Source organism: Molossus molossus, unplaced genomic scaffold (assembly GCF_014108415.1).
Source record: "Molossus molossus isolate mMolMol1 unplaced genomic scaffold, mMolMol1.p scaffold_m16_p_6, whole genome shotgun sequence".
Classification (NCBI taxonomy): domain Eukaryota; kingdom Metazoa; phylum Chordata; class Mammalia; order Chiroptera; family Molossidae; genus Molossus; species Molossus molossus.
Genome location: NW_023425399.1, coordinates 118,091,323 through 118,112,406, shown reverse-complemented (window position 1 = coordinate 118,112,406; position 21,084 = coordinate 118,091,323). Strand labels below are relative to the sequence as shown.

The 21,084-nt window shown below is 43.8% G+C and overlaps 1 protein-coding gene across 1 annotated transcript; it reads right to left on the bottom strand.

Annotated features, from left to right (window-relative positions):
* Positions 1-620: 620 nt before the first annotated feature.
* Positions 621-20,360, bottom strand: ADNP2 (ADNP homeobox 2). The gene is made up of 4 exons (XM_036245522.1): positions 20,285-20,360; positions 16,621-16,741; positions 9,383-9,472; positions 621-5,201 (listed from the first exon to the last, which is right to left on the bottom strand). Exons 2-4 carry the CDS (start codon positions 16,726-16,728, stop codon positions 1,926-1,928), a joined length of 3,474 nt encoding a protein of 1,157 aa, XP_036101415.1. The 5' UTR covers positions 16,729-16,741; positions 20,285-20,360; the 3' UTR covers positions 621-1,925.
* Between the last annotated feature and the right edge of the window lie 724 nt (positions 20,361-21,084).

Here is a 21,084-nt window from a genome sequence, read left to right as displayed (position 1 = left end):
GAGGGCGGGCCTCACCAGGCGGGCAGCGCCGCGTCAGCGCCTCCACACCTGGCCCTCCCCGGTGGCCCTAGGCAAACCCTCCATACGGGCAAACCCGCTTTGGACAGCTTGGTGGTCTCTGTTACAGGTGCATCAAGAAAATCTAGCCTGCCCTGGTTGGTTTGGCTCAGTGGCTAGAGCGTCACCTGAGGACTGGAGGGTCATGGGTTCCATTCCCAGTCAAGGGCATGTACCTTGGGTTGAAGGTTCGATCCCTGGTCCCGGCTGGGGTCACACAGGAAGCAACTACTCAATGTGTCTCTCTCACACTGATGTTTTTTCTCTCTCTCCCTCCCTCCCTTCCATTCTATCTAAAAATCAGTGGTAAAATATCCTCGGGTGTGGATTAACAACAGAAAGAACATCCTGCCATCTCTCTCTCAGACCTGGTGATGTCCTTCTGGGAAATGGACGTAGCATCTATTTCTACGCTGCGATTACTCCTGAGTCACAGCGGCGCTCTGTTAAGAGTTAAACACGTCTATTTGTAGTGGTATAACAAATTTTAATTCAAAATAGACACTCTGAAAACAATAGGTAAAAAAAAAAAAATAAACTTCAACAAGCTCTTTTGAATTTACAACAGAGTACACCAACAATCACAGACCAGTTTCACAACCGCCTCAAAAATGCACATTATAGCAATTACATGCAGGTATTATATTTTAAATCCATAAGTAACATTATCTTATTTCCCAGAGACCGTCCTATCCTCTGAATACACGGGACAGGTGCGTATGCTGTGTGCCACCAGCAGTAAGTACGACTCAAGGTCTAACCTGGCTGGTCTCCTTCACTGGTTCTGGTGCACTGAGCTCTTCTATGCCGTGTTATCATGTGACAAAACTGCGGTCTAACTACTGCCCAAAGAACGATAACACAGTGGAGTTCATTCGCCACACCCATCCCGGTAGCCAGACGCTGGCCACGGAACACCCTCTTCCCCAGTAGGTACACACTTATTTCTAGGAAACTGTCAAAAATTCATGGCCCAACCATGGAGCTTATAGCTGTTGGTCTACTGGTTTCCCCTTGTCCCTGAAGACCTATGTTTACATTTCAGCATCCACACTCAGGGGTAAAAAATGTATTCCTGAGTAACATGGTCCTTCCCCTTCACTGGTTTATGAGTAGTTAGGTTAGCAGGAGAGTCCGTGTGTGTTTTCAGTGTTTATTCTAAAGGCACTAAAGATTTACTGTCTTACCTTTGAATGAAAAACGACTTATCACCATATCAAAAAGAGGGGGAAGGCTACACTGAAAAGAATTACTTTATTTCTAAAATAACTCTTGACTTACAAGCTAAAATACCAGACTTCAGGTTCAGTATATTTTTTTAACAAATGAAAACATTTGGTTTTCTATGAGTTATGATCAAAAACGGCTAAGACAAACCTAAAAAGCTGTAAATGAAAATCACACTCTAGTAAGCGAGCATCTCACAGAAGGAACCAGGGCAGTGAGCGCACGAGCCCTTAGCAGCCGCACACAGCACGGCTGCTCACTTCTCTGAACGTCACTGCACCATCTGCGGCTGCCTGGGAAGCTGAGGGAGATCAGAGCTTGAATCTGCAATTAATTAAGGATTCTGAAACAAGCTACAATGTCCTTGCGTGGAGAACATGCCCGCACTGCTGGGAGAGCACGGCGTGCACGGACACGACCCAAATCACTTGACAGGGGACGAACAGTCACTGTGACTGACCCAGCCGCGGGGGCTGTGACTCTGAGAACTATCACTCCTTCACGTGGAAGTCCTGCTGAGCACCTGAAATATATCTAAAGAGCAGCATAAAGACCACTGAAATTGATTAGTTCAACATACAGTGAAGAAAATAACATTTATAAAAATCTCAATTGAAAAAACTACTAATTTCCTAATTGTTTTACAGGTTTTGTGGTTCAAACTCAAAGTTCAATCTGTGTTTAACATTTTTAAGTTCAGACATATCAAAGCCTAAGAGGACAGAAGGCTTGTGACTTTTTATTGCTTTCATGCAAATATATCTTCTTTTTCCAAAAAACGAAGCCACGTCAATTTTCCACACCCACAGGAGCGAGGACAGCAGCTCGATCTCCTTCTTGCTGGGGTAGGGTCTCTTGTGGAAATAATCTTTAAGGAACTGCTTTTTTTCTTCATAAGAACGGTCTTCATATTTTCGGGGGTTTAATGCTAAAATCTGCAGAGCGTCGTCATTAACAAGTGGTCCCTCCGTCCTGCTTTCATTCCTTTGTCTCTTAAGAGGCACGACACCCATCACCTTCTCTGGAGCCGGGGGCGCGTCAGTGTCTGTGGCCAGAGGCCGCTGCTCCCCTTCCCGCTGGCCTTCTGCCCCAAAGTGGCCCTCAGGAAGCTTTCTCTTGACAGGAGAGCTGGAGTCCTGCAGCACCTCACCGTTGACGAGCAGCAGCTCACTGTGTTCGATGACGCCAGGCTGTGCCTGCAGGTCTGAGCTGCTGTCCTTCGGGGCACTTCTGCAGCGCAGCAGGTGGATGGCGATGGCTGCCAGGGTCATGTTGCCAGTGTAGACCCCACAGCAGTGGATGCACTTGAAAGCCGGAGACTTCAGGATTGTGTGGACTGTTGGTGTGATGTGGTGCCTGTCCTTCAAATGCAGTTCGTACGCCTCGGTTGTCACAAAAGTGCCAAAGCAAAAGGGGCAGGTCAACACCTGTTTGCTGGGAACCCCAGGAGCACCATCCGTCTGAGGCCTCACTTTAATATACACCGGCACGAGTGACTTGGAGTGTATCCCGGCCAGTATTGCCAGGTAGACTTCCCGCTCCCCTAACTCTTCCTTTGGCAACATGGTAATGAAATCAAGATGCGGAAACAGCAGGTTGCCGTTGGCATCAATATCCAGTTGGAAACCTTTGTTACTATAATCCACAGGCACCTTCTTCTTCCCCAGGTGCATGGTCCTACTGTGCTCTGAAAGACCTTTAATGTCATGGAAAGTACGTGGGCAGAACAGGCACCCTAGGCCGTGCATCAGTAGGTGATGGATGAGCTCTTCCTCTGACAGCAAGCATTTACAAGAGAGACACCGAACTGTCTTCTCTCTCATCCACTTTAAAAATGGTGCACATGCAGCCAGTTTTTCTGGCTCCAGTTTTTCAACAGATTTGGACTCGCTGTGCTTGTGAGCCACTTCCATGTGAACCTGGTAGACATTGGAAGGGAAGAGCTCGTTGCAGACTGGACAGGTTTTCCATTGCTTTGCCTGTTTGAGCACCGGGCCCGCCTCTGCTGCAGAGGAGGAGGGCTGAATGAACACATTTGGAGCTGCATTCACCACCACTGGGGGAGAGGGCATGCCGGCCATGGGACTGGCCATCTGCGTGGCTGCACCCGGCTGCAGGAGCTGGATGGGTACCTGGGGTGGGGCAACACCTGTAACACCTCCAGGTGGCACAGGCAAAGTGACTGATACCGGGGCAAGTGTGTACGTGGGAATCCCATTCACCTGCTTCCCTGTAGGTATCAGCTGCCTGAGAATGGAGCCTGATGTCAGGAAAGCTGTGTTTTGTGAAGCACCAGGCCTAACTGGCTGACCGGCAGGCAGAATGCTGGTATTCACAGACTGGTTAAGTTGTAGGACCCCAGGCCTCACTGGCTGGCTCACAGGAAGAACTCCTGACATGACCGGCTGGCTGAGATGCAGCATACCAGGATTCACACCCTGGTTCCCAGGGAGAATGCTTGACGAGACTGTCTGGTTGGGAGGAAGGAGCCCAGGTGGGACCACCTGGCCTGCAGGAAGAACCCGCAGGGGGACCGTCTGGCCAGGAGGGAGTGCCCGTGATGGGACTGTCAGCCCAGGGGGGAGAACCCCTGACGGGGCCGTCTGGCCGATGGGGAGAACCCCAGACTGGACCATCTGTCCAGCAGGAAGAACCCCAGAAGTTGCTGTCTGTCCTGAAGGGATAACCCCAGCAGGAGTCATTTGGCCTGCAGGAAGGACACCTGACGGGACAGTCCGACTCACAGAAATCACCCCTGGAGAGACTGCCTGAAGAACCCCAGGGGTGACAGATGGACTGACAGGAAGGACAGTGGACCCAACAGGTCTGTTTACCGAAAGAACTCCAGACCCAACCGGTCGGCTTACGGGCCCAACAGGCTGATTGAGGGATAAAACCCCTGGGCGGATGGTCTGGTTTATGGGGAGGACACCAGTTCCAGCAGACTTACTGACAGGTCCAACTGGCTGACTCAAGGGCAACACAGGAGGATTTGCTGACTGAGGAAGGGGGACTCCATGAGAGAGGAAGACAGGCTGCGGCCCTGAGGGAGGCACAGTGAGGCTGCTCTGGCCTCCGGACAGTGGACTGGAGACCAGAGTCACATGAGACTGGGCAGTGGCAGGCGGAGAATGGGTGAGGCTTCCAGAAGTGCCCGAGGCCAGTGTCACTGGCTGGACTGAGCCCTGAACTGGCTGGACGGCAGTCTGACTCTGCCTGCTGGGCGGCAAGGCAAGATGGAAGCAGGGGGGCGTGGCAGGGATGCCCGGAGCACTGCCGCTGGGAGGCAAGGCCAGGTGGGCAGCGGGCTTCGGAGCGATGTGCATCTGCTTCAGAAGTCCGGTCTTCTTGATGTGCTCTGAAATCACGGACCTGAGCTTATTTTCCAGATCCCTGTGTGTGTCAGACGTCAGGATGTGATACATCAGCGCGTCCTGACTGCTGGCGTTGGCGCTGCACTTTTTACAGTAATACTTGTCAGAGGGCGGCATCTTCTCCGCAGAAGGGGGACCATCGGCCTTGGGTTGCTCACTCATTTCTTCAGTTCGTAGGCCAAAGTAGGAGTTTATTAAGTAGTGAAAATGGGCTACCAGCACATGCTTCTTCATGCTGTAGTACAAAGTGTTTGAAAAGTTACATTTTAAACACGTAAAACTGATGACATCACTCCGGGATGACTTAGTCTCACCTAAGATGTTCACTGTGTAGTTCTGCACTTTCCGGACAGGCGCATGGAACATTCTGAAGTGCCGTCCCACCACTTTGGGCTGAGAGGAAAATACGCAGTTTGGGCAAGGGATCACCAGCTCTTGGTCAATTTCATCCTCATGGTAGCGATGTAAATGATTTTTGAACGAAGTAAGCACTTTTGTAGAGTATTTACAGAGGCCACAACAGTATGGCTTTGTTCGATATCTCTGTTAAAATAAAAAATCAATTATCATTTAATAAAGCCTCCTGATGTGAGCTACACCTTCTACAGTTAACAAGTATATGACTCATTTTCTTCTAACGTGCTATCTAGATAGCTTAACGCTATCACCCCTCAGAGAATAATGTGAGTTCTAAGCCAGGGCAAGAAATGTTTAAAGGGCCAGAATAAATATTTTAGGTTCTGTGGGCCACCCAACAGCTTCAGGGCAACCACTGAGCGCTGCCTGGAAGACAAAAGCACACACAGGTGACACGTACATCATGAGCCTTTGTGACAATGAAACTACACACACTCATTCAAATTTCATATCATTTTCATTTCACCAAACATTTTTTTTTCATTTTTTCTTCTCAAACACTTAAAAATTTAACAACTATTCTTAGTTTGTAATCCATACAAACACATGATGTGAACAGTTTCCAAACCATCCTCTAAAACCACAAATCTCATTCCTTAGTCCTATACTTTGAATTAACTGCTTCAATTAAAATAAAGTCACTTAGGCAGTGCCACCGCAGCTCTGGCTCAGGGCTTCTGCAGTGTCTTCGTGTGAGTCAGAAGACATGGCCCTCCAGCCCAACACAGCCACAGGTAAAACAGACTAGATCTCAGCCTCAACCCCTCCGCTCTGCTCAGTGCTCTTCTGCAGTGAGCCACAACTACACGGCGTAGTTCTCAGCTCAGGAGAGGCTTTGGCCCCTGGGCCACATGACTAGGAGCACCTTTAGGTGAGGGATCCAAAGTCTCAGGATCATCAGCCTGGGTCATGAAGGGTTACACGCTGAGGACAAAACAATGACTGGCCAAGAAGGCTGGCTCAGGGCTGAGCAAGCTTCCAAAAATCAGGACAAGGATGAAGGGGCCCACGTATTGGTGTGTCCAGTACTGCAGGATGGGATCAGAGAATGGAGCCAAGGAGAATCTTTGTTAGCAGCAACCAGGGAAGGACTGTGGCCCCTGTTCTACCAGGGAGATGGCTCCTACCATCCCAGCTTCATCCCTAACCAAGGCCCCTTCTCTTCTAGTTCCTTATCAGCTTCTGCCCCAACTCCATCCTCTATGCCTTCCACATCCAGACCAAAGTGGAGAGGGCTCTCTGCCTCTCCGAGGGAAGTGCCCTGGTGTCAAGACCTTGCCAGAGCTGTGGAGCAAGACAATGTCCTTCTCTGCTGCACCCCGGGCAGTCCAGATGGCTGATCTGGTCCACGAGACCCTGGCCTTTCCTGCACCACACTCTCCTCCCGCCATCTGGGAAAGCCTGTGGCCTCCTCAGAGTCGTGTTTTAAACGTAGAAAATATAATGCACAAGATCATAAAGAAAACAAACTACACTGAAATGTAATTTTATCCACAGACTGCTTGGAACCTGGGGGTCAAGAAACCCTGAAGGAATAGTAGATAGAAGTTTGGAATTTTTTTTAAAGGTAAAAGTACTAGAGTAGGTATTTGTTTTCAGAAAAGTAAACTAAAGTGGAAAATAAAACCTAACTTTAAGTTTTATTTATATTCACATTTTATTTTATTATTAAAGACAAGAATTTCCTGATGCCACTGCATTTCCCTCTCACATCTCAGTATTAACCTCAAATTCAGGTTTCCCTTAATGACTTAAAATTTCTTGATTTCTGTATGCAAATCACTTTTATAATTGAATTTTACTTTCAAATGGTACCACTTCTTTGGGTAATGAATTTCATAAGTGCACAATCCTCTGCATGAAGTAACACTTCATTGTATTTCTTTAAGGAATATCTCCAAGTTCAGGATGTGCTCCCAATGCTACTGTTTTCTAACCTGATCTATGAAGTATTCACTTAGAGACTCTATGCTCAGCAGCAGACTGGGGTCTGTCCCCAGATGACTGCAGTAACTTTCACTCCCAGCCCCTTGATCATTTCTGTTCCCCTGCTGTAGACTTTTCCTACTTTGCTTATATATTTTTAAAAAGTAAAAATAAAGTCACTTAGTTCTCTGCAAAGACAAAGTTATTTTCTCCCCTTCTCATCCTATTTCTCCAATGTTGTTTTTACTCCAAATTCTAAAACCTCTGCAATTTATCTACAAATAATCTAACTTACAAATTGTGAAACCCATCATTACTACATTATTTTCCGTTTCTATTCTTAGTGAAGGTAAGAGCCAAACAGACAGTGCTTAGCAGACATAAGTATCCAATAAACTATGTAACAAACAGTAAAGAAAGAGGGACTGTGCCTAAGTCACCACAAATAACCCTCAAGTAAGCTTCAGGCCACAGAATACAGTGCTGACGACATGGAATTTCTCTTTCAGGCACATGAAGGGCGATTCAACAAGCACGGGGCATAACAGCAGACACATGAACCACCCTGGCCAACAGAGGAGTGTAATGCAGTGAACCGCTTGTCTGTGATGATGTGAGGACTGAACTCTCTGCTTGCATGTGTCTCCAGACCCCAGAGCTGTGAACCACAGAACACCTGGCCCTCGTTCCACAGAGGAGGAGGGTGAGACTTGGGACAGACTGAACGCTTCACTGAGGCCCCACCATGGGCTGTGCAGACACCATCCCATGTGGGGACACCACTCCTTGCTACACAGTGGCCACGGGTGAGCCCACCCTTCCTTGACCTGTTCTCTGTGCTCTCATGATCAGACTCTCTCTCACCACAGTGTCCTCATTCTATGAGCGTCATCCTTTCTCTCTCCTACTCATACACTTTGTCTTCTTGAGTCACAGGTCAGAGAAATCACCAAAACACTTTCAACAAAACGTTACTGCCTCTCTGCAATTAGAGAAACCCCAGGTAATGGCATTTCTAGTAGGATCTATAATAAACACAGGGCAACAGCCAAGCACAGGCTAAAAACTCCTTATTTCAATGATCCTGAGACTTTTCTCCCCAATGCTTTATTATCTCTGAAATCTGGAAATACTTTACAAATAATGGCTCAGTGGTAGACAGTTTAAATAAAGTATGACTTTAGTTTTATTAGGGGTTCATTTAAAAATGGTGTCTTGCTCTGGCCAGTGCGGCTCTGTGGTTAGAGCGCTGGCCTGTGCACCAGAGGATCCCAGGGTCGATTCCGGGTCAGGGGCATGTACCTAGGTTGCAGGTTCAAGTCCCTGGCCTCAGTTAGGGCACATGCAGGAGGCAACCAATCAATGTGTCTCTCTCATATCAATGTTTCTCTCTCTCTCTCCCCTCTTCACCCCTCCCTTCCTCTCTCTCTAAAAATCAATGGAAAAAAATATCCTTGGGTGAGAATTAACAACAACAAAAAGTGACTTACGTTCAATGGAATACTGTATTAAAAAACAAGAGAATCAGCAAAAATTACACTCAAAGAGTCAACAGAACTCACTAACAACTGCATGTTATTATCTATTAGTGTGGAATAGGTCTCTGGGTTGGGGGAAAATGTCTTAACTATGACACCAGAAATATTCATAAAAGGTAAAATATAATAAGCTAGACTTCATTGAATAAAGCTTCTTCTCTTTGAAAGATACTGTTTAAAAAACAAAAAGAAGCCCTGGTCGGTTTGGCTCAGCGGTTAGAGCGTCGGCCTGCGGTCTGGAGAGACCCAGGTTCGGTTCCCGCTAAGGGCACGTACTTCGGTTGCAGTCTGTCCCCGGCCCTGGTTGGGTCGTGTGGGTGACAACCACTCAACGTGTCCCTTTCACATCGATGCTTCTCTCTCTCTCCCTCCCTCCGACTCTATCTGAACAAAATATTGAAAAAAAAAAAGCCCTCGAGTGAGGATAAAAAAAGAAAAACAACAAAAAGAAGTACAAATTGGTTGCTAGACAGACAAATCTCAAGGGGGGGGGGGACTGTAGGGTGGGAAGAAATCAACCAAAGAACTTCTATGCATACATGTGCAACCACTGGACACAGACAACAGTGTGGGGAAAGGCAGGAGGGGGGTGGGAGCGGGGAGGAGGGGGTCAACAGGGGAAAAAGGAGGAACATCTGTAAAATATTCAACAATAAAGGTAAGTAAAAAAACCAAAAGAACAAGAGGAGCCCCAGGCTGGGAGCCAGGGTTTGCGAGGCACACGTCTCACCCCCTCCCCACTCACTCGTCAGCAACCCCGTGGCACTGGGGAGGTCCCTCAGACTGAACTGACTCTTCTTCAACTTTTGAGGAAACATGAAAATCAAATACAAAAATACATACCACTTTCTTTCCAGAAGGCTCCCAGAGAGAAATATCTCCCCATGATGTGTTATAAAAGTACTTCTCTCCTGGATCGAAGCCTTTAAGGTCCTTTCAAAAAAGGGAGAAAAAGAAAGAAATCATTATCCAATCCCAGCAGATAAAGAAACATCTAATTAGAACCTGATGCCATTATTTGGCACCTAAGAAACCTACGTGGGAAAGTTAATGGAAAATGCAGCCCCTGAGCAAACTGTGATGGAGCCATGAAGTGTGAAACCAGAGGAAAAGGCTGAAATAATCCAAAATTATAATTTTATAAGAAATAAACAGATGACATTTCTCACAAATAATTTCCAGAAGATGAAAACCGCACGAGTACACACCACCTCCCACCAGAGGTGAGGACTTGGTGAGAACATGAGGCGGGAGCCCTGGGTGTGTGCAGACCAAGGGCACCAGGCATCGGCTGTGGGGGGCGTGTAGACCAGGGCGTGGCGAACGTGGCAGCAGGGGAGGAGGAGATGAGGGGACAGAGTCACTCAGAACCTAGCTACCAGGAGCAAGGGGGTCCAGATTGAGTCCTGGTTCAAACACACCAAGTTTAAAATATAGTTGGGGGAAAACAAGAGAAATATGATATAAACTGGGTAAGATGAACATCTAATGACAGAGAAAGATGAAAGTAACAAAAAAGCAAAGTAGCCTGGCTGGTGTGACTCAGTGGCTGATTGTCGACTCATGCACCTAGAGGTCATGGGTTCAATTCCCAGTCAGGGCACAAGCCCAGGTAGTGGGCCCAGTCCCCAGTGGGGGGCATGCAGGAGGTGGCCAATCGATTTTCTCTCTCATCAATGTTTCCATCTCTCTCCCTTCCTCTCTTTCTAAAATCAATAAGTAAAAAAAAAAAAAATTAAAAGATTAAAGGTAAACAAAAACACAGCTATTATGCCAATAATGGAGATGAAACTGGAATTAGAAAAACCCAATCAAAAGAAAGCAGAGAAAGAAAAAAAAAGGAAACAGAGAACAGATGAGACAAGTAAAAACAAACATTGAGATGGGAGATTTGAACCCAACCCTATCAATAATTACATTAAGCAACAGGGGCTGATAATGCTTTTCTTTTTTTTTTTTCTCCTTTTATTGATTTTAGAGAGGAAATAAGAGAGAGAGAGAGAGATGGAAACATCGATGAGAGAACACTGACTAGCCGCCTCCTGCATGCCCCCTACTGGGGATTGGGCCCACAACCTGGGCATGTGTCCCAACCAGGAATCGAACTGGCGACCTCTTGGTGCAGGGTTGACGCTCAACCACTGAGCCGCATGGGCCAGACTGGTGACCCTTTTCTGTTAAGAGGCAGATAATGCACGTGAAGTCTCTGCTATGCAATCTCTGAACAACATGCAGTCACACGGTGCACAGAGAGCAGACACCACAGGAATACTGACAAGCATGGTGGAGCTCTGAGGACGTTTACTGACAAAACGGCCAGATTGGCCCATACTGGGGCCATAGTTTACCTACCCCTTCTGGAAATACTCAAATAGACTGTCACATTGGGTATAAAAACAATATTCAATTATATGCTATCTACAAAAATTTCAGTTTAAATATAATGACCTAGACAGAATAAAGGTAAAAAGATGAACAATGGTATGTCACACTACCACTAATCAAAAAAATCTGAAGGAGCTATACTAACATTAGACAAAGCAGATTTCAGCAGGAAAGAAATAATTTTAACACGGATGAAAGTGATTTCATGATAATAGTGGAGTCTACTACTCTCCAACAGAACCTAATAATCCTAAATGCGTATGTACTTGAAAGAATTTCAAAGTACATGAAGAAAACTGAAAAGAGAAATAATTAAATCCAAAATTATAGTTGGAGGCTTCAACATGGCTCTCTCAATAATTGATAGAGGAAGCCCACAAAATCAGGAAGGACAGCCGAATGGTGTAGCTCAGTGGATGGAGAGTGTCCTATGGGCTGAGAGGTCCCAGTTTGATTCCGGGTCAGGGCACATGCCCCGGTTATGGGCTCGATCCCCAGCAGGGGGCGAGCAAGAGGAGCTGATTGATGTTCCTCCCTCAAGTGATGTTTCTAGCTCTCTCCCTTCCTCTCTCTCTAAAAAAATCAATAAACAGCCCTGGTCGGTTTGGCTCAGCAGTTAGAGCGTTGGCCTGTGGTCCAGAGAGACCCGGGTTCAGTTCCCGCTAAGGGCACGTACCTCAGTTGCAATTTGTCCCTGGCCCTGGTTGGGTTGTGCAGGTGGCAACCACTCGATGTGTCCCTTTCACATCAATGTTTCTCTCCCCCTCTCTCTCTTCTCCTCCCTCCTACTTGACCTGAACAAAAGAATAGAAAAATGTCCTCGGGTGAGGATAAAAAAAAAAAATCAATAAACACATATTTTTTAAAAATCAGGAAGGACAGGGAAGACAACACCATCAATCAACTTGACAAAATGACATTTATAGAATTTTCCTCCAACAACAGTAAAAGGTACATTCATTTCAAATACACATGAAGCATTTCCAAAGACAGAGTGCATGTTGAACCATAAAATAAGTCTCAATATATTTAAAAGGACTGAAACAATTATAAAGTACAGTCTCTAACAAAAAATATATATATTAAATAAATCTGTAACAAAACGATATCTAGAAAAAAAAACCCTAAATTTCTAAAAATTAAACGCATTTCTTTTTTTTTAAATTTATAATTGTTGATTTTTTTTTTTTGTTAATTCTTACCAGAGGATATTTTTCTGTTTATTTTTTTTTAGACAGAATGAAAGGGAAGGAGGGAGAAAGAGAGAAACATCAACGTGAGAGAGAGACATGGATTGGTTGCCTTCCATATGGTCCAGTCGGGGCCAGGGACTGAACATGCAACTCAGGTGCGTGCCCCTGACCAGGAATCAAACCCATAACCCTTTGGTTCATGGGCTGATGCTCTAACCCCTCAACCAAACTATTCAGGGCAAATTAATCACATTTCTAAAAAATCCATGGATCAAATAGAAATCACAAAGGAGCCTGGCCAGTGTGGCTCAGTGCTTGAGCATCCACCCTGCACCAAGAGATCGCCGGTTCAATTCGCAGTCAGGGCACATGCCCAGATTGTGGGTCAAATCCCCAGTGGGGGGCGTGCAGGAGGTGGCCAATTGATGTTCTCTCTCATCAATGTTTCTCTCTCTCCCTCTCCCTTCCTCTCTTTCTAAAATCAATAAAGAAAAAAAAAAAAAGAAATCACAAGGTAAATTAGAAAATATTTAAAACTCAATGAAAATGGAAACAATCAGATGTGTAGGATGGAGTTAAAGCAGTACTTCAGGGGAATGTGCGGCACAAAATACTTAAAATGAAGAAGTAAAAAAACAATGACCTAAACTGCCACCTTAAGAAATCATATTTTAGAGCTTTATAAATAAACCCTAAAAAAAAAAATGAAAACATAAAAAGCACAAATAAATAGAATAGAAAACAGACAACAAAGAAAAATCAAAGAAACCAGTAGATCAGTAGAATTGATAAACCTCTGTTCAGACTAATCAGGAAAAAAGAGACCTCTCTAATTACCAGTATCAAAATGAAAGTGGGAACATCACTACAGCTCCTACAACTAAGGAAATAGCATAACAACTTTATGCTAATAAAGTTGACAACTTAAGTTGTAATAAGCAAATTCCTTAAAAGAAGAAAAACTGCCCTGGCCAGTTTGACTCAGCAGTTAGAGCATCAGCCCTCCGACCAAAGGGTGGAGTGGTGGGTTTGATTGTGGTTTGGTTCCTGGCCCTGGTCAGGCTCGTGCAGGAGGCAATCAATCAATGTGTCTCGCTCACACTGATTTCTCTCTCTCTCTCTCTCCCTCACACTCTATCTGAAGATAAATGGAAGAATATCCTCAGGTGAGGATTTAAAAAAAAAAAAAGTAAAAGAAAAACTGCCAAAGCTCACTCAAGAAAAATTAGATAACCTATTAGCCTGATATCTACCAAAGAAACTGAATTCATAGTTAGAAACCACCCTACAAAGAAAACTCCAACTCTAGATGAGATACTACAGAAAATGAAAACTTCAGACCCTATTCCTCATGAACATAGATGTAAAAATCCTTAACCAAAATTCTGCTATCAATCTAACATATGGCTAAACCCGAGCCACACCGGCCGGGCTCAAATAGATCCAACATATGAAAAGGACCAAGTAGAGCCCTGGCGGTGTGGTTCAGCAGTTAGAGCGTTGGCCTGTGGTCCAGAGAGACCGGGGTTCGGCACGTACCTCGGTTACAGTTTGTCCTTGGCCCTGGTTGGGTCATGTGGGAGGCAGCAACTTGATGTGACCCTTTCACGTCAATGTTTCTCTCTCTCTCTCTCCCTCCCATTCTATCTAAACAACAACAACAACAAAATAATAATAAAAGAAATTTAAAAAAAAGGACCAAGTAGAATTTATCTCAAGAATACAGATTGTTTTGTTTTTTTTAATCCTCACCCAAGAATATTTTTTAGATATTTTGTTCAGATAGAGTGGGAGGGAGAGAGAGAGAGAAACATCGACATGAAAGGGACACATCAAGTGGCTGCCACGCACACGACCCAGAGCCGGGGACAAACTGCAACCGAAGTATGCGCCCTTAGCGGGGACCGAACCTGGGTCTCTCCGGACCGCAGGCCGACGCTCTAACCGCTAAGCCAAACTGGCCAGGGCTACAGATTGGTTTAAGTTTTTTTTTTTTAACCAAACCACATAATTCACCATATTAGATTAAGAAAAAAAAACAAAAACAATTATCTTAATAGATGCAGAAAAATCATGACAAAATTCAACATCCAGTCACAATCTTTGCTCTAGGTCTTCACAGGGACTTGCAGTACATGAGTACATGCATGTTATTCACTTTTACTCTTGTTAATCCTTACCCAAGGCATTTCCCATTGGTTTTTAAATAGAATGGAAGGAAGGGAGGGAGGGAGAGAAAGAAACATCGGTGTGAGAGAGACATATCAAGTGGTTGCCCATAGTCCTTTAGAAATTAACATTTGTCTACCTGCTGACTACTAATGAGAATCCTGGTAATTATAGGTCTTTCAGTATCAGACTGCCTTTTCAATAAATAAAATCACTCTGGTTTTAAGTTTGAGATTTGAAAACTGAGAAACTGAACTCTTCACTAGTCAATAATACTTTGAATTAAATTCTTCACAAGCTTAAAAATGTCAAAGCTGACATGGTATTTCAATGGTTATGAATAAAACATGCATAGAATTATCAATGGCTGCAAGGCTACATAGCATGCCTTATTTAAAAATTTTTATTTTTTACTAGATGTGCCAGCCATATATTCTCAAGTTATAAGAAAGGATAAAATTATAATAGAATACAACTTATCAGTAGTGTGACTGTGACCTTAATTTTTAAACTTCTGTAAGACTGAATATATTAAATTCACAAATCAGAAAAAACATCCTATCATATCATGTATGCATACCCATTTATTGATTACTCTAACAATACTGGGAAATTAAGTTAGGGTCTTCTGCTAAAATGATAAATAATTCAACACATTCTCCTCAAAGATCAAAAACTAATACACAGCAAAACATAAATAGCATGACTTAGGGATTCCAACCCCCAACCCCACGCCTCTGCCCACAGCCAAAAACTCGCATTAACCTTCGATGCCCCAAAAGCATAGCTGTCCCTGGGCACTGACAGGGGATTGGTTCCAGGGCCCACTGCAAAAAACAAAATCCAGGAATGCTCAAGTCCCCTCTATAGAATGGCCTAGATTAATGCATACAGTTGCCCCCGCCCCCACATCCACGATTCCCAACCACAGATCAGAAATACTGTTTTTGATCTGCAGTTGGTTGAACCTGCAGATGTGAAACCTAGGGATCCAGAGGGCCGAATATATATATATATATATATATATATTTTACCTTTTTTTTATCCTCACTCGAGGACATTTTTTGCCTTTATCTTCAGACAGAGAAGGAGGGAGAGAGGAAGGGAGGGAGAGAGAGAGAGAGAAACATCCATGTGGGAGAGACACATCGAGTGGCCGCCACCCACACGACCCCAACCGGGCCAGGGACAAATTGCAACCAAGGTACGTGCCCTTAGCAGGAACCGAACCCGGGTCTCTCTGGTCCACAGGCCGACACTCTAACTGCTGAGCCAAACCGGCCAGGGCTCGACCATATATATTTACTGGAAAAAGCTGTGTGCAAGTGGACCCATGAAGTTCAAACTCCTGTTGTTTAGGTTCAATAGTGTCTTCAATCTAATGACCATACATAGCTTACATAGTCAGTGTCTGAATGCTTTATGTTTTATTTCTGGTATCTGAAAATGTCCTTTGTGTACAGTAAATGTGGGCACAACGTTCAAAGAAAAACTATAATAAAGCAAATTAAAAACGTAAGCAAAAGTTGAAAAATATAAATAAATACTAATAATTATAAAAAGCCCCTCATAAAAGTCACTTTAAAAACTTAGGTTGCCCTGCCCGGTTTGGCTCAGCGGTTAGAGCGTCAGCCTGCAGTCCAGAGAGACCCAGGTTCAGTTCCCGCTAGGGGCCTGTACCTCGGTTGCAGTTTGTCCCCGGCCCTGGTTGGTCGTGAGGGTGGCAGCCACTCAATGTGTCCCTTTCACATTGATGTTTCTCTCTCTCTTCCTCTCTCTCCCTCCCACTCTATCTGAACAAAAAATGGAAAAATGTCTTCAGGTGAGGATAAAATAAAAGAAAGTCTTCAAAAAACTTAGGTTAGCCCTGGCCGGTTTGGCTCAGCGGTTGGAGCGTCGGCCTGCGGTCCTGAGAGACCTGGGTTCAGTTCCCGCTAAGGGCATGTACCTCGGTTGCAGTTTGTCCCCGGCCCTGGTCGGTTCTGTGGGTGGCAGCCACTTGATGTGTCCCTTTCACATCGATGTTTCTCTCTCTCTCTGTTCCTCTCTCTCCCTCCCACTCTACCTGAACAAAAAATGGAAAAATGTCCTCGGGTGAGGATAAAAAAAAAAATAAAAAAAAAAACTTAGGTTAAAGTAACTCAATTTAAGTCAGAAAGAAAGAAATAAGAACTAATGATGCTCTCAGGCAGTCATTTCGATTATTAGCAATTTCCATTTTGAAGAATCTTATCCATTCTTCAAAAACTCCCAGCTCAAATCTCAGCTCCAAAAACCAACCCCAGAATCTCCATGATTACTGTCTGCTTTTAATCTGCTACTGCATCCCCTTACCTTCAGCAATTCCTTGCAGCTGTCAAGCCCAATATCCACCAGAATGCCTTTCACCTTTTTTCGTACCTTCCTGATGTTGTCAAGATTTTCCACAGGAATTTGAAACATTTTTGAAATTTCCCTTAGAAGGAAGGAAAACAAAACTGTAATAAGTAACGGGGTTAGTAAAACACTGAGAGTAAGTTGATCCCGGGACAACGAGGGATCTGCTTGCAGAAGGAAGTTGCCCTTTCCGTACACCACCCACAAAATCAAGTCAAAACCATACACCTCCATCTAAGAGCTAAAACTTTAACTCTCAGAGAGAAACACAGGCATACATCTTCATGACCTTGGATTTGGCAATGGATTCTTAACTATGACACCAAAAAGTACTAGCAACAAAAGAAAAACTAGGTAAGTTGGACTTTGAGAAAATTTAAAACTTTTGTGCCTCAAATGAATGCTAGGGAAAAAGCGGAGAATCCACAAGATGGAAGAAATTTTTGCAAATCATAGTTCTGATAAGGAACTTATACCAGGAATATAAAAAGAACTCTGATAATTCAATAATTAAAAACAAATAACCCAACTTAAAAATGGGCAAATGAAAAGATGCTAGCCAACATGAGCACATGGAAGTACTAATGGGAACCACAGCGAGATACTTCCTTCCACCTGCTAGGATGGCTGTGATTCTGAAAAGAGAAAAGAACAAGTGCTGACAAGGATATAGAGAAATTGATCTCTCGATTCATCACCAGCAATAGTGTAACATGGTACAGTGAGTTTGGAGAACAGTCTGGCATTTCTTCAAAACATTACACATAGAGGTACCACATGAGCCAGCAATTCCACCAGAGACATGAAAACATACATCCAAACAAAAAGTTGTACAAGAATGTTCACAGTGACACTATTCTTTTTTTGTATTTAAAAAATAATTTTTTTTTCCTTTATTGATTTCAGAGAGACAGGAAGTGAGAGGGAGGGAGCGATAGAAACATGGATGAGAACATCGATTGGCCGCCTCCTGCATGCCTCCCACTGGGGATTGGTCCACAACCTGAGCATGTGCCCTGACCAGGAATTGAACTGGTGACCTCTTGGTGCAGGGTCGACACTCAACCACTGAGCCACACTGGCCAGAGAGTGGCACTATTCTTGATAGTCAAAAAGTAGAAGTAACTCAAACATCCATCAACTGATAAATGGATACATAAAATGTGGTGCATGCCCTGGCTGGTTTGGCTCAGCAGTTAGAGACCTGCGGTCCAGAGAGACCTGGGTTCGGTTCCCGCTAAGGGCACGTACCTCGGTTGCAATTTGTCCCTGGCCCTGGATGGGTCGTGCGGGAGGAACCATTCGATGTGTCCCTTTCACGTCGATGTTTCTCTCTCTCTCTCCCACTCTATCTGAACTAAAAATGAAAAAATGTCCTCGGGTGAGGATAAAAAAAAAAAAAGTGTGGTGCATTCCTACCATGGAGTACTGTTTGGTCACAAGAAGAAATGAAGCTCTGCCACATGCTACAACGTGGATGAGCCTTGGGGAACATGGTGCGCAGAGAAGCCCGACAAAGGACTGCGTGGTCTGATCCATGTACATGGAGGGTCCGGAACAGACGAATGCTATGCAGAGGCAGAAGGTGCAGCACTGGCTGCCTAGGGTGAGAAGAGAGGGCTGCGGGGAGGCTGAGAGCTGGGAGGTGATGGCTGGGGGAACAGCTTCTTCTAGAACAATGACAATGTCCTAAAGCTGACTGTGGTGACGGCTGCACAACTCTGCAAATATACTAAAAGCCATTGAACTGTACACTTTACATAAGTAGATTGTACGGTATGCAAATTACAACTCAATAAATGTTTTTTAAAATATCCGAAAAGGGATAAAATTAAAATATACACTATGATACTTGACTGGGGAAAAAAGGCACAGGTGTGACCTTACTGCTTTTAACATATACACACATAAAAATAAACCTGTGTACATTCCATAGCTCTGCCCACTAAAAAAGCCTAGACGCAGTTACACACCCAGTAGCAGTGAGCACTCCTAGGGCCCAAATCTTAATTTCTAAATACCCCTTTCCATGAAAAGGTACCAGGGTGCCTGTGAAAAATGGCCAATTCGAGGGCTGGAGCATGGAAAACACCAGCTCCTAGAACATCTTGTGCCAGAAGATAAGGAAATCTGTCAAAGAATGGTGGGATATATCAAAAGGACTTGGAGCTAGCTTGAAGAAGTTCCTACAAGCCAAACATGGGACTATCTGGGCATCAAATAAATGATAGTAAAAGATTATAGCCTGTGGCACTGAATTTTCCAAAAATAATGCAACATTATCTCCCATCCCATGTGCTCTCCATCAAATATGACTTTGACACTCCTTCCAAAAAGTAAGGGCATCTATGCCCTCACCCCATGAACCTGGGCAGAACTTGATGGCTGTCTCACCTAATAAAGTATGACAGAATTAATGCCATGTGATTTCTAGGGCTAGATCATAAAAATGCCACACCTTGCCTGTTCTCTGGGAATCATCAGGTTTGGTTGGAATCCAGACCCGATGTTGTGAGGAAGCTAAACTAGTCCAGTGGAGACTGCACAGAGATGTTCCACATTGGCCCCTAGATGTGTGGGTAAAGATGCCTCTAGGGCTTGTCCGGTCAGCCTCAGCCTTTGAGTCTTCCCAGACACGGTGGAACAGAAACAAGCCATTTACCCTATTACTGCATGAACTCCTGACCCAAAGAATTATTCACTTTTTAAATTAAAACGTTTTATTCCACCAAGTTTTGGGGTAGTTTGGTATAAAACGATAACTAAAACATAACCCACTAGAATATAAACCTAAGTCCAGGGTGTTATAATGAAATAAACTAAGAGCTTGATGAAAAATGGAATATTTACATGGTTCCCAAGCACCTACCCACAAAAAATAACCAGGAATAAAGAGTAACTCACAGAAGTCTGGTAGACAAGCCCAAATTAAGACATTGTAAAAAACAATTGCCCTATAATATTAAAAAATGTCCAGATCATACAAGCTAACACTACTCATAGTAGCCAAAATGTGGAAACAATGCACATGTCCATCAAATGGTGAATGGTTAAACAAATGTGGTAAATCAATACAATGTTATACTATTTGGCAATGAAAAGTAATTAGGTACTAACACATACTATAACATGAATGAATCTCAGAAACATGATACTGAGAGAAGATAGATATGAAAGTCCTCATATTGACTGATTCCATTCATAGGAAACATCCAGAAAAGACAAATCTATGGAGAGAGAAGGCAGGTGTTGGCCAGGCGGGAAGAGGTACTGACTGCAAGTGCGTAAGTTTGGTGGGGGATGCTGGAGATGTTCCAGTATTAGATTGTGGTGACGGTTGTACACCTCTGTGAATTTATTTAAAAATCAATGAATCATACATTTTAAAAAAGATAATGGAATAAAAAAACCAAGGAACTGTTTTAAAGAAACTAGATTACTGTGCAATTCTATCTGGATTCTTTTACTGCAAATGTTATTGGTACAACTGGCAAAACTTCAATGTTAACAATGTGCTGATTGCCTGGATTGATGGCTGTGTTCTGGATATATGGGAGAATGTTCTTATTTGTAGGAAAGAGACATTATTTGGGGTAATGTGACATCTTGTTTGTCAACCTACTTTCAAACGATTCAGGGGGAAAGCTCTTTGATTGTACTTGCAACCTTCCATAAACCTGCAATTATTTTAAAAAAAACTTTAATGTGTAAAAGCTAAAAACAAAATCAGTAAAATCCGAGTTAAAGGAACACCAGATGAAATAATGAATGCCAATTTATTACCAAAACAATAACTTTTTAAAAATCTTTATTGTTATAAGTCAAAACAATAACTTTTTAAGATTGACAATATCCATTAGTACTGAAGTAGAAAAATTGTAACGCTACATGTTTAGAGAGCAATTTGGCAGTATTTCCCATGGTTTTACATGACAATTTCTATGAGTCAGCAGTCCCCTTACACACCCCTCCTGTGAGCCGCCCCAAGGATAAATTTGGTACCCCTCCTAGGGGTCCTCAGGAAACAGTTTATATATCTCTACTGCACTCACCTCACTATGTTGTAATTATCTATTTTTATATCTATTTCCCCTATTGGACTAAGCTTCAGGGCAGGAATCAAGTTTTGTTTGCATGGCTGGGCCTATCATGTACTATTATACATAGTAAACATTTATCACGTATTATTATACGTAGCAAATGTTTATAATAAATGAGTAACAGGAGTAACATAAAATGGTAACAATCATGAGACACATGGAAAGGGCTATTGTAAAGGTAGAGCCCAAGATGTTGCAGGTGAACAGATCAGAATACAAAATGATTGAGGTAAAGGAGGAAAAGTCTGAATGTATTTGGTAGAAGATAAATTAAGCCAAAAAGGTATATGGAACTTAATAGAGGGTTGAGGGAGAGGAGGGA